General features: G+C 38.8%; 1 protein-coding gene across 3 annotated transcripts; it reads right to left on the reverse strand.

The window, feature by feature from the left end:
• Nucleotides 1-600: 600 nt before the first annotated feature.
• On the reverse strand, nucleotides 601-10467 carry LOC133537510 (endonuclease 8-like 1). 3 transcript variants are annotated; one of them, XM_061878586.1, is made up of 7 exons: nucleotides 10391-10467; nucleotides 8328-8385; nucleotides 3594-3702; nucleotides 3442-3526; nucleotides 3231-3352; nucleotides 3127-3154; nucleotides 601-3044 (listed from the first exon to the last, which is right to left on the reverse strand). In XM_061878586.1, exons 2-7 carry the CDS (start codon nucleotides 8333-8335, stop codon nucleotides 2932-2934), a joined length of 465 nt encoding a protein of 154 aa, XP_061734570.1. In that variant the 5' UTR covers nucleotides 8336-8385; nucleotides 10391-10467; the 3' UTR covers nucleotides 601-2931. The 3 variants fall into 3 exon arrangements, 2 of the variants coding, with proteins under 2 accessions (XP_061734570.1, XP_061734569.1); XM_061878585.1 differs by lacking the exon at nucleotides 10391-10467 and having other exon boundaries at nucleotides 8328-9418; XR_009802708.1 differs by lacking the exons at nucleotides 601-3044; nucleotides 3127-3154 and having other exon boundaries at nucleotides 3190-3352; nucleotides 3442-6540.
• Nucleotides 10468-12208: the final 1741 nt, after the last annotated feature.

Here is a 12208-nt window from a genome sequence, read left to right on the forward strand (position 1 = left end):
ATTTTAAATTGCCTTTCAAATGTCTATTCTCGGTGTTGGCTTTTATCAAATAAATTTCCCCCCAATAATGCAACTTATACTCCAGTGCGACTTGTATGTTTTTTTTCCTTCTTTATTATGCATTTTCGGCAGGTGCGACTTATACTCCGAAAAATATGGTATTGAACAAATATATAAACGCAACACTTTTGTTTTTGCTCCCATTTATCATGAATTGAACTTAAAGATCTGAAACTTTTACTATACAGAAAATATATATGTCCGGTGAGTATGCTGGTCATGCAAGAACTGGGATGTTTTTAGCTTCCAGATCCTTGCAACACGAGTTAGTAAATGTTATTTATAAAGGTGATGGCCTCGAGTGATTAGTACAACAATGGGGCTCAGGGTCTCGTGACGGTATCTCTGCGCATGGAAAATGCCATCAATAAAATGCACGTGGTTTCGCTGTCAATAATAACATACCAAAACCTCTGTATTGTGCCAGACGCCATTGAGTGTGAGCATTTGCCCACTCAAGTTGGTTAAGAAGACAAACTGCAGTTAGGTCGAGACCCCGATGAGGACCACGAGCATGCAGATGAGCTTTCTTGAGACAGATTGATTGATTGATACTTTTATTAGTAGATTGCACAGTTCAGTACATATTCCGTACAATTGACCACTAATTGGTAACACCCCAATATGTTTTTCAACTTGTTTAAGTCGGGGTCCACGTTAATCAATTCATGGTAGTTTCTTACAGTTTGTGCAGAAATGCTATGGTTAAGCAAACCAATTGTTGTAGCAGCTGTCCGGGTGGCAGGTCTCAGCCAATCAATATGGTCTGCGGCTGTGAGGCCAGTTGGATGTATTGCCAAATTCTCTGAAACACCTTTGGAGGCGGCTTATACTAAACGGCCTGGGCTACTGGGTGTGAAGTTGGAGAAGATGCAGGTGGAGGCCCCCTTGGTGTCCTGGGTTGTAGATTACCTGACTGACAGACCACAGTATATGCGACTGCAGGACTGTGTGTCTGACAGGCTGGTCAGCAACACCGGGGCCCCGGAGGCTACAGTACTCTTCCCCCTTCCTCTACACCATTTACACCACCCATTTCCACTATCAGTCAGAGTCCTGCCACCTTCAGAAGTTTTCTGATGACTCTGCGATAGTGGGGTGTATTGAGGAAGGTGATGACGAGGAATACAGGACACTGGTGGAGGACTTTGTCACATGGTGTGGAAAGAACCACCTCCAGCTCAATGTTACGGAGACCAAGGAGCTGGTTGTGGACCTGGGAAGGAGGAGGAGTACTCTGGCGACCCCTCTTTCCATCAAGGGGGTGGATGTGGACATGGTAGAGGATTATAAATACCTCGGAGTACACATGGACAACAAGCTGAATGGGTCAAAACACGCTGAGGCCCTCTACAAGAAGGGACAGAGCCGAATCTATATTTCCTTTGGAGGCTAGGATCCTTCAACGTCTGTACAAAGATGTTGAAGATGTTCTACGAGTCGCTGGTGGCAGGCGCCCTCTTGTACGCCGTGGCCTGCTGGGGCAGTGGGCTGAGAGTGAGGGACACATACAGACTGGACAAGTTGGTAGAGAAGGCCAGTAACAAGATGGGAGTGGAGCTGGACTCTCTGGCGGTGGTGTCAGAGAGAAGTCTAGCAAAACTCCTAGCCATTATGGACAACACCTCCCACCCACTACACTCGGACCTTGCAGAGAGAATGAGCACCTTCAGTGGAAGGCTCAGACTCCCAAAATGCAACACGGAACGACACAGGAGGTCCTTCACACCGACAGCCATCAGACTGTATAATGCATATGTTCCTTGACTGCACTTAAATGTAGAATATATTTATATTATTCATATATATTATATTATTTATTATTATCATTGTTTATTGTGAGCGAACTGTGGTGCTGAATTTCCCCCAGGGATCAATAAAGTACTTTCTATTCTATTCTATTCTTATGGCGGAGAAATAAACATTTAATTGACGGGCAACAGCTCTGGTGGACATTGCTGCAGTCAGCATGCCTACTGCACGCTCCCTCAAAACGTGCGACATCTGAAGCATTGTGTTGTGTGATAAAACTGCACATTTCACAGTGGCCTTTTATTTTGGACAGCTCAAGGCACACCTGTCAGGTGGGATGGATTATCTTGGCAAAGAAAAAATGCTCACTAACAAATGTATACAGATTTGTGAACAATATTTGAGAGGAACAGGTATTTTGTGTTTATAGTCAAAGTTTTCGATCTTTGAGTTCATTTAAATTGGGAACAAGAACAAAAGCGTTGCGTTTTTTTTTTTTGTATTTAGTATAACTCCTAAAAAAAATGTCTTGCAATATGCAGTTTGATCATTCCTGCTGCAAATAGTATACATACTGTGATTCTATATTGCAGAAAAGGTGTTAGATGATCGATATGTGCTATAATCTAATATAAGCCCCCCTCCAGTGTGGAGAGCATAATAACATGAATGTAGAGGGAAAGAAGTGTTTCCAAGGGCACATAATGCTTCTAGTACACAAAAATAGGGTGATCTGTGCCACTTTTGCTGCTATCAATTGCACAAAGTAGATCACATACAACACGTCCACCAACAGTACATGCAATTTTATAGTTTGCGCACACAGATAAGTGTGTGGGAATTGGATCCTCAAAGATCAGGCTCTTAATATTTTCAGAAAATGGGAGTATTATTAGAATCAGACCTGCAGCTGGCTCTGTATTGTTCTTTTTCCTCCTGCCTGACGTGGATTTCGGTTCTTGCTGAGGTGTGTTTGCTGATCTTCTTCTGGGTGTGGCTTCTTCTTGAGGTCCATTTTCTTCTTCCTTTGCTGCTTTTGTGGGCTTTTTGGCTGCTTTTTTCTTCACTGTGCTGTCAGAGTTGTGTTTCCTGGACACCTGAAGTACAGCCACAATGGGGTTAGATTTCTATGTGCTGGTGGTGATTACCTACTGAATATATCTTTTTCTTGCGGGGGTAATCATGGTCTGCATCTGTATCTTTTCTCTTTTTGGCCTTTGGAGACTTTGATTCTGGACTTGTGAGAAAAGATAAAGACACACTAAGCTTTCTCTTATGTGTAATGGTATCTCAACTATTTTTTCTGGCGTTTACCTTTAGGAGCCATAGGACCTGGATCGCCCTGAAATGACACCATTTTCTATTAGTCAATACATGCTACAAATATAGTTGTTACGTATGAAAATGTGTTTGCATACTTTGAACCACATAGTCCTGCCATTGTGGTCGCGTACAGACTTCATTCCATCCACATAGTAACACTGCAACCAGGCCTCAAAACCTGAGTAGTCTTTCTTCTCTGGATCGTAACCTTTCCCACCTCCATAAACAAAAAGTCTAAATAAGAGGAGCACCTTTGTGTCGTTGTCTTCCCCCCACCCCGATGAACCTTGAAACATGGATTCTTACCTAAGTTCACCACCTCCAGCGGTACTGTGTGGCAAAGTCTGAGCAGGTCTGTATTCTCCTCTTCCATTTTGTCCTTTTTGGCTCCCTTAACATTTTTGGGCAAAATAAACTGTTAATAATCGAGGTAAAATACTTGTTTGTACTTATTTGACCTTTTTGCTATGGATCTCCTTTTTTACAGCTTTCTTGTCTTCACACGCATCCTCTGACTCGAGGCCTTCCAGCACAGTCCGGGCAGGCACAAAGGGTGGAATGTTCAACCTGGAAGACACACATGGGCATCTTTTCAAAAACAGAAGGTATTTTGTGTGGAAACAGTCCTACACTTTTATAGTAAACACATTTCCAAGTGAAATTAGGAATTGCTTGTTTATTCATCCAAGATGATTAGAATCTGGGGAATACAAAAACATTCTTCACTCTCCTTTTCAGATCACGGTGACCTGAGTATGTATCTTCATTCAATGGTCATTTCTTTTACAGCAGGCTCTTTGGTGAAGTGTAATATTATTGCTAGGAGTCTTGCAAAAGTACTTCACACAGTGGGCACGGCTGTAACAAAATAACACTGCAATGTACTGTCAACATGTACAAAACCCCAAACCAGTGAAGTAGCACGTTGTGTAAATGGTAAATAAAAACAGAATACAATGATTTGTAAATCCTTTTTAACTTATATTCAATTGAATAGACTGCAAAGACAAGATATTTGATGTTGGATCTGAGAAACTTTTTTTTTTGCAAATATTAGCTCATTTTGGAATTTGATGCCTGCAACATGCTTAAAAAAAGCTGGCACGAGTGTCAAAAAAGACCGAAAAAGTTGAGGAATGCTCATCAAACTCTTGTTTCCCATAGCAAAGCAAAATTGAAGATGAGATCTCATGTATGTCTTATATATATCTCCTAGACATAAAAGAGCACTAATGGAGACCAAAGTAGTTTTCTCCTTCTTCTCAAATGTATCTCCTGAGAAATAAGGCTCACAGTGAGCACTATGAGAGATCTCATAGTTGTCTAATAGTTATCTCTTTTCCCCATTTCAACTAAGACCAAAATGAGAGATGAATGAGCTGGTCTCCAATATGTCTCAATTATGACTCAGTGAGAGAAACACCTGGTTTTGTTTCTCACTACTCACTGTTTGAGTTCTCAGATGTCTCTTTTCTATTTCGGCAAAAAGACAATTGATGAGTATTGGTTTCAATATGTCTCAATGATGTCTCAGTGAGAGATATACTTGGTTTTGTCTCTCACTGCTCACTAATTGAGTTGTTAGATATACCCGTTTTCTAAAAAAATGCATTTTAATGGGCTCAATTTAGTTATACCTCAATCATATTCCAGTTGATCTCATGCCAACATTGGGAGAAAATAATGAATTCAGACAATATGGATATATGGTCTGTAATCTAAATGGTTTATTTAAATAAAGTTGGACTTAATTTGTTGATTTCTTATCCACACGTCATGTACAGTAACTCAGTGACTACAATTGTGAGATTTAAAACTGAACCCAAACAATACTGATATGATCACAAGACACTTTGTAAGAGCTTTTAACATTTGTGAACTTTCTAGAGCAGTGGTTCTCAAACTCTTTTAACAAAGTACCACTTCAGAAGATATTTGGCTCTCCAACCACCATCATAAGGACTAATATTAAAATGCAGTAGCATAGTAGGCCTATGTATTCATTAAAAAAGACAGTGGCTTTATTAAACAAGTAAATGTAATATATTTGCCACTGAAATATTACACACAATGCAAAAACATCATCAACAATGATACTCCATATACAGTACATATTTACAGAATCCACGGCAACATCACATCAGTGTGTATTTTCAGAGCATTTATAACAATGATTAAAGATTTGATTTGTGGCTTCTTAGGCCAGTTCAGTTCTTCATTATTTCAAACTTTTCAAGTGTGTAGGGGAAATGAACTGCTATCACTATGCCAGGCATAGATGTGAAGTCAAGGAAAACAACTTTACCCAATATGTCATCCAAGAATACTACTGTACTGCAGAGGTTTCCAATAGGGGAATAACGTGACTGCATGTCTCATATGTTACACTATCTTGCAGCAAAGAAAAACCTGCATGTTTATATTCACCAACGAGGGCCCATTTGGCACATGAATGTGCTGTGGTAAACAAGAAATCAATCTGTACATACTTTAAAAAAAGGATTAGAACCTTTCTTCTGACACACTGGTCCCACAAAGCAGGCATTTTATTTGTTTACTTTCTATTGGCCCAAAACAATTCTTGGAGGATTTATGTAATATAGTAGGCGATGATGCAGAGTGGGATAAAAAAAAGTTTTGGAACTTCTGCACACTGTTTAAGCAGTCTGTGTTCAGACTATCGGGATAAAGCAACTTGAACATTTTGAGCATATGGCTTAGGGCCTTACCTGTGACTTTAGGACAGTTTACATAACCCATGCTGATCAGAAGGCACTCTGCCATGGTTTCTGATGCATTGTCATGTATTGGTTTGTCTGTTGTGTCCTTGAAATTGGACTCTTCTGCACACTCCTCACTCAAACCATCTTCAAATCCTTCATTAAACGTATGTCCGTCATTGTACATCCAATCCCCTATATCAGGGAGAGCTTCCTCAAATGATTGAAATGGATCATACTCAGCATCGACATGTCATTCAGTTGTTAGGCCATCAGGAGGATGTATGAGGGCTGATCTGGAAAATGGTTTTCCATTCTCTTCGATGGTCAGAAGTAGAAATATTTTCATGTGCTGAAATTAAAATAGAATACAAATCACTAAAGGTTTTTTGATAACATTTTGTCACAAGGCAAAACGTATAACATCTCAGCATATCGCTCACATTCTTACACTCAAAAGTTTGTCACATTTGAGCAGGATTTGCTTTGTGACAAAATTCACAGCAAAACATTATTCAGCCACAGAAGACGGTGGGTGTACCTGGCAGGTGGGGAGAGGCTTGATGTTCCAGAGTGGTACATCCTGCACGGTCACCTGAAGGTTGGATGTGTTCCATTTGAAGAGCAGTGTTTTGGGCTCCTTCAGGGGGCACCGCCTCATGCAGTGTTACCCTGCTGCTACCCCCTGACACAAAGAAGAGGAACCAAAAAACTCTAAAGATTCAAATCATTGAAAAAAAAAACAGACAAAAACATGCAAAACAAGAAGGAAGTTGACATAAATTGAACACATTATACAAATCCAGCTAATGGAATGCATTTCCTTTTTCCCCACATCTTGAGCGCATTGTAGTTCATGTTTACGTATCTTCTGTGTTTGTGGTAACACATCATCCACAGTGTTAAATGTAACTCATCACAATACAACACACACTATAAAAAGAAAGTTGTGGATGCTAATGCCAATCATTAGTAAATACACAACAGCAAACCAAACCTATGAGAAAGGATCTTGACGAGGGATGCAACATTATTCTAAATATAACCTTATTTTGATTTCAAAATTGTCACAATAATGCCGTGATGTGTGACGCTATCAAACGAGAACACCAGTCGCTGTGTTTTTTTCTGACAATATTAAGTGGGCTCATCTGAGAAGTAAACTGGTTCTCCCATGAAAACCCGCCGTGTGGGAAAACAACGTTCAAACGGGACATTATAGAAGGGCGAAAAAGTGGAAGTGTGCAGGAGTGATGGGAACGTTTGTGCTTAGGTTAGCCGAGGAATTGTTGCTGTGAAATATTTCTGTGCCTATAACTGTCGTGTTAGTTGAACCTTAAACAAAGTCTGCATACTGCAAGGTAAAGCATGCCACGTTCATCCAGACCATTTCCAAATCGACCCAGAGCCCTTGCAGCTCACCAGAGGAAATGTGGACATGCACAAAATAAGACATTTGCTGACACTACACACCACAATGTCTACAATAAGTTAGGGAATAGGAGTAATATATTAGAATGAGTTATATGTTAGAACCGTTATTTGGAAAATATCGTTCATGTGAAACCAAGATGTCAGCAAGGGAAAATATGCATTTGTGAGGTATTTACATGATTAAAAGTCAAATTATTAGTTAACTCTTAAGAATCAGTATTCTACAAACTAATACAATTTGGACTGCAAAGGGCAGTTTCTTAGGAAGTTCAAAGTTTAAAAACACTCAACTAAACAGCAGTGATGTAACAATATCAAAATGTCATATCACCGTTACTGTGACCAAAATGATCACTGTTTGCATTATAATGGCAGTATTGTTGAATGTGCTAAAAAGGTCATCAAACCCACAATAATACCAAGTTGTATTGAAAAAAAAACATACCGGACACACAGTATAGTTTCTTGGCAAAAGAAACATTATTGTTCTACATTAGTTACACTGGATGTTTACTGTTTATGTCAGTTTAAAGACACTTATTTGAAAATGTTGGTTTTTGTGTGTTACTTGAAATTCTGCACCATTCCTTTGCACCTAAAATACCTGTTTTTAATGATAAATATGATTACAACATATGAAAATGATGTTTGTGTTCAATTACAGTAAGTGTGTTTATCCTAAACATTCCTCCCACGTCATTTAACACACTTTGACATTTTTGTAACAATATCTTACCCTGGCTTTAACACTATGACGATATCATACCGTGAAATGTTGATATTGTTACATCCTTAGTCATGACCTGATGTTACCTACCAGCTTTAACTTGGAGGTGAAAGGTTCCAAAAACATGAATTACACATGCTGAGATAACTCCTATTTGAAGTTTCATTCTTCATATGTGCTAATGTAATCAGGGTCAAAGAAAGCAATATTTTCATGTTTGTTCCTGACAAACTGTGGACAGCTTTTTATCTGTAAATCTCAATCAGAACTAATTGACTTCAAGAAAGAACAGGCATATACATATAACTTACTTGGACATTGCTGGTCATTCTCCACATTCACATAGGTGCATGCTGCAGGACGGGATGACTGCAGGAAGAAAAAGAAAGTATCACATATTATATCTGCTGCCAGTTTAATGCACCACCACTATACCAGTCTACTCAGCAACTTTACAGTCCTTCTTGATCTTTTATTTGATTCCACTTCTTTACCAGTTCTTCTTCATCGTTTTCCAGCTTTTCCTTTTGTCATTTCGACACTCCAATACTATATAAATCAATCAATCAATCAATGTTTATTTATATAGCCCCAAATCACAAATGTCTCAAAGGACTGTACAAATCATTACGACTACAACATCCTCGGAAGAACCCACAAAAGGGCAAGGAAAACTCACACCCAGTGGGCAGGGAGAATTCACATCCAGTGGGACGCTAGTGACAATGCTGACTATGAGAAACCTTGGAGAGGACCTCAGATGTGGGCAACCCCCCCCCCTCTAGGGGACCGAAAGCAATGGATGTGGAGCGGGTCTAACATGATACTGTGAAAGTTCAATCCATAGTGGCTCCAACACAGCCGCGAGAGTTCAGTTCAAGCGGATCCAAGACAGCAGCGAGAGTCCCGTCCACAGGAAACCATCTCAAGCGGAGGCGGAAACCATCTCAAGCGGAGGCGGATCAGCAGCGTAGAGATGTCCCCAACCAATACAGGCGAGCGGTCCATCCTGGGTCCCGACGAGCGGTCCATCCTGGGTCTCGACTCTGGACAGCCAGTACTTCATCCATGGTCATCGGACCGGACCCCCTCCACAAGGGAGGGGGGGACATAGGAGAAAGAAAAGAAGCGGCAGATCAACTGGTCTAAAAAGGAGGTCTATTTAAAGGCTAGAGTATACAGATGAGTTTTAAGGTGAGACTTAAATGCTTCTACTGAGGTGGCATCTCCAACTGTTACCGGAAGGGCATTCCAGAGTACTGGAGCCCGAACGGAAAACACTCTATAGCCCGCAGACTTTTTTTGGGCTCTAGGAATCACTAATAAGCCGGAGTCTTTTGAACGCAGATTTCTTGCCGGGACATATGGTACAATACAATCGGCAAGATAGGATGGAGCTAGACCGTGTAGTATTTTATACGTAAGTAGTAAAACATCTTAAGTGCACAGGAAGCCAGTGCAGGTGAGCCAGTATAGGTATATATGTATGTATATATGTATATAAAGGTATATACAGTATATATGTATGTATATATGTATATAAAGGTATATACAGTATATATGTATGTATATATGTATATAAAGGTATATACAGTATATATGTATGTATGTATGTATATAAAGGTATATACAGTATATATGTATGTATATATGTATATAAAGGTATATACAGTATATATGTATGTATATATGTATATAAAGGTATATACAGTATATATGTATGTATATATGTATATAAAGGTATATACAGTATATATGTATGTATATATGTATATAAAGGTATATACAGTATAGGCGTAATGTGATCAAACTTTCTTGTTCTTGTCAAAAGTCTAGCAGCCGCATTTTGTACCAACTGTAATCTTTTAATGGTAGACATGGGGAGACCCCAAAATAATACGTTACAGTAATCGAGACGAGACGTAACAAACGCATGGATAATGATCTCGGCATCTTTAGTGGACAAAATGGAGCGAATTTTAGCGATATTACGGAGATGAAAGAAGGCCGTTTTAGTGACGCTTTTAATGTGTGCCTCAAAGGAGAGAGTTGGGTGGAAGATAAATACAGACAAAGGTTGCTGGAATATAGGTGGAACTTCTTGTAAATGTAAAACTCTATATTATGTGTACAGTAATGTATATTGTTCCACTTCAAATGTTCTCTGAACATTTATTTCTCTCATTGTTATTTCACTTCTTGTTATTATACTTACCTCGGTGGAGGTAACTATCACAACTTCTAGCAAGGTGCTTGCGGCATTTATAGCTCTATTTCCGTAACTGCGTGACGTTCCAGTAGTTTAAAACAAATAACTGGTGTGTGTTAAAGTCATATAAATACCAAAAGAGAAACAATAAATGGTATTACTTACTTTCAGTTGTTATTCCTTAGATGATGAATATTATTTCTTCCCATCGAAATCATTACATCCGCCCACTTAATGCGCATGCGTGTTTTTCAGGAAAAGCCAATCTGATTGGACAGATTCATGGAGTGCCGTGCCAAATCTCGCGATCTCAGGATTTACATCAAGTTCATTTTCTCCTTATATGTCCATCTGAAAATAGCCCTTTTTGGCTAGGACATCATTTTCAAATGATTTGAAAATGTATGCTTTCTATCAGACGGCGGCGGACATGACGCGTTATTTGCCATCAGTTAACGTCAGAAGAAGAAGAAGCGGGGAAACAGTAGGTGGCGTAACATTTGAAGGTTGTCAGTGCGCCTACCTTCAACTAAAACAAGGAAGAAGAAGAAAGCCAACACTTAGTTGTTTTTTTTAAAGGTTTATTTATAAATGTCAACAATTACAAACAGTAAGACAAACAACAATATACAACATTATAAAACATTATGAAAACAGTACAAAACAGCGCCAGGGGGTTGTAAGCTCAAAATAATAAAAAAAAAGAATACAAACATATATATATATAAATAATAAACAAAATGCAAAGCCGTAGGCTTATTCAGGTTCATCAAACAACTTAAATGTGGAACACAGCATCATCGTTTTCACAGCTTTTTTGTTGTTAGAGGTAGAGAGCGTTTTAATGTAAAGTTCCAGATCTTTTTTAAAGGCACAAAAGATAGGACGGGCATTAAGAAACTTACATTTATGAATATAAAACTTAGCCAATAAAATAATGAGCTTGCAAAGGTAGAATTCCTTTTCAATTTTTTGTTCATACAGTGTAAAACCAAAAATCACATCTTTAAAGTAAAGCACAAATTTGTCATAAATATTGTCCAGGATGAAGCGACAGATGCCTGCCATAGTGATGGAGTGTTTTCACAAGTATAAAACAAGTGGTTAACAGTCTCTGGGTGCATGTTACAAAAGGTGCAGGTGACATCAATGTCCTTTTTGTATCTAACCATCACAGTCTTTACAGGGTAATAGCGATGGATGATTTTAAATGATATCTCTTTGACTTTGTTGCTAAGTAAATACCTGTTAGGAAGGGATCCCGTTTTGGTCCAACAGATGTCATTTACAACATTATTCCATAAGGAAATGACATAGGAGACAGACACACAATCATTTTGGAATAAGCTGCGGATTTTTCTGTTATTTTTTTGATCAAAGCAAAGTTTCCCCACGGGAGTGTCAAGTGGATCATTCACAATGTTTACAGCAGAAAGAGGAGGTGTGTAAGCCATGTACAACATAATAACACCTGTTGGAATGTACAACATAATAACACCTGTTGGAATGTACAACATAATAACACCTGTTGGAATGTACAACATAATAACACCTGTTGGAATGTACAACATAATAACACCTGTTGGAATGTACAACATAATAACACCTGTTGGAATGTACAACATAATAACACCTGTTGGAATGTACAACATAATAACACCTGTTGGAATGTACAACATAATAACACCTGTTGGAATGTACAACATAATAACACCTGTTGGAATGTACAACATAATAACACCTGTTGGTCAGCTTGGTCAGCTGTGCTGATTGATTTAGTTTCAGTTAAGGTATCCATAAACTTAAGTTGAAAAACCTATTGGGGTGTTACCATTTAGTGGTCAATTGTACAGAATATGTACTGAACTGTGCAATCTACTAATAAAAGTTTCAATCAATCAATCAATAGTGCGTAATCAGAGCGCATGTGTAAAAAAAAAAAAAATTCCCAGTCCACAACTATCCTCATTCACAACACGTTCT

This window comes from Nerophis ophidion, linkage group LG18 (genome assembly GCF_033978795.1).
Source record: "Nerophis ophidion isolate RoL-2023_Sa linkage group LG18, RoL_Noph_v1.0, whole genome shotgun sequence".
In the NCBI taxonomy this organism is placed as follows: Eukaryota; Metazoa; Chordata; class Actinopteri; order Syngnathiformes; family Syngnathidae; genus Nerophis; species Nerophis ophidion.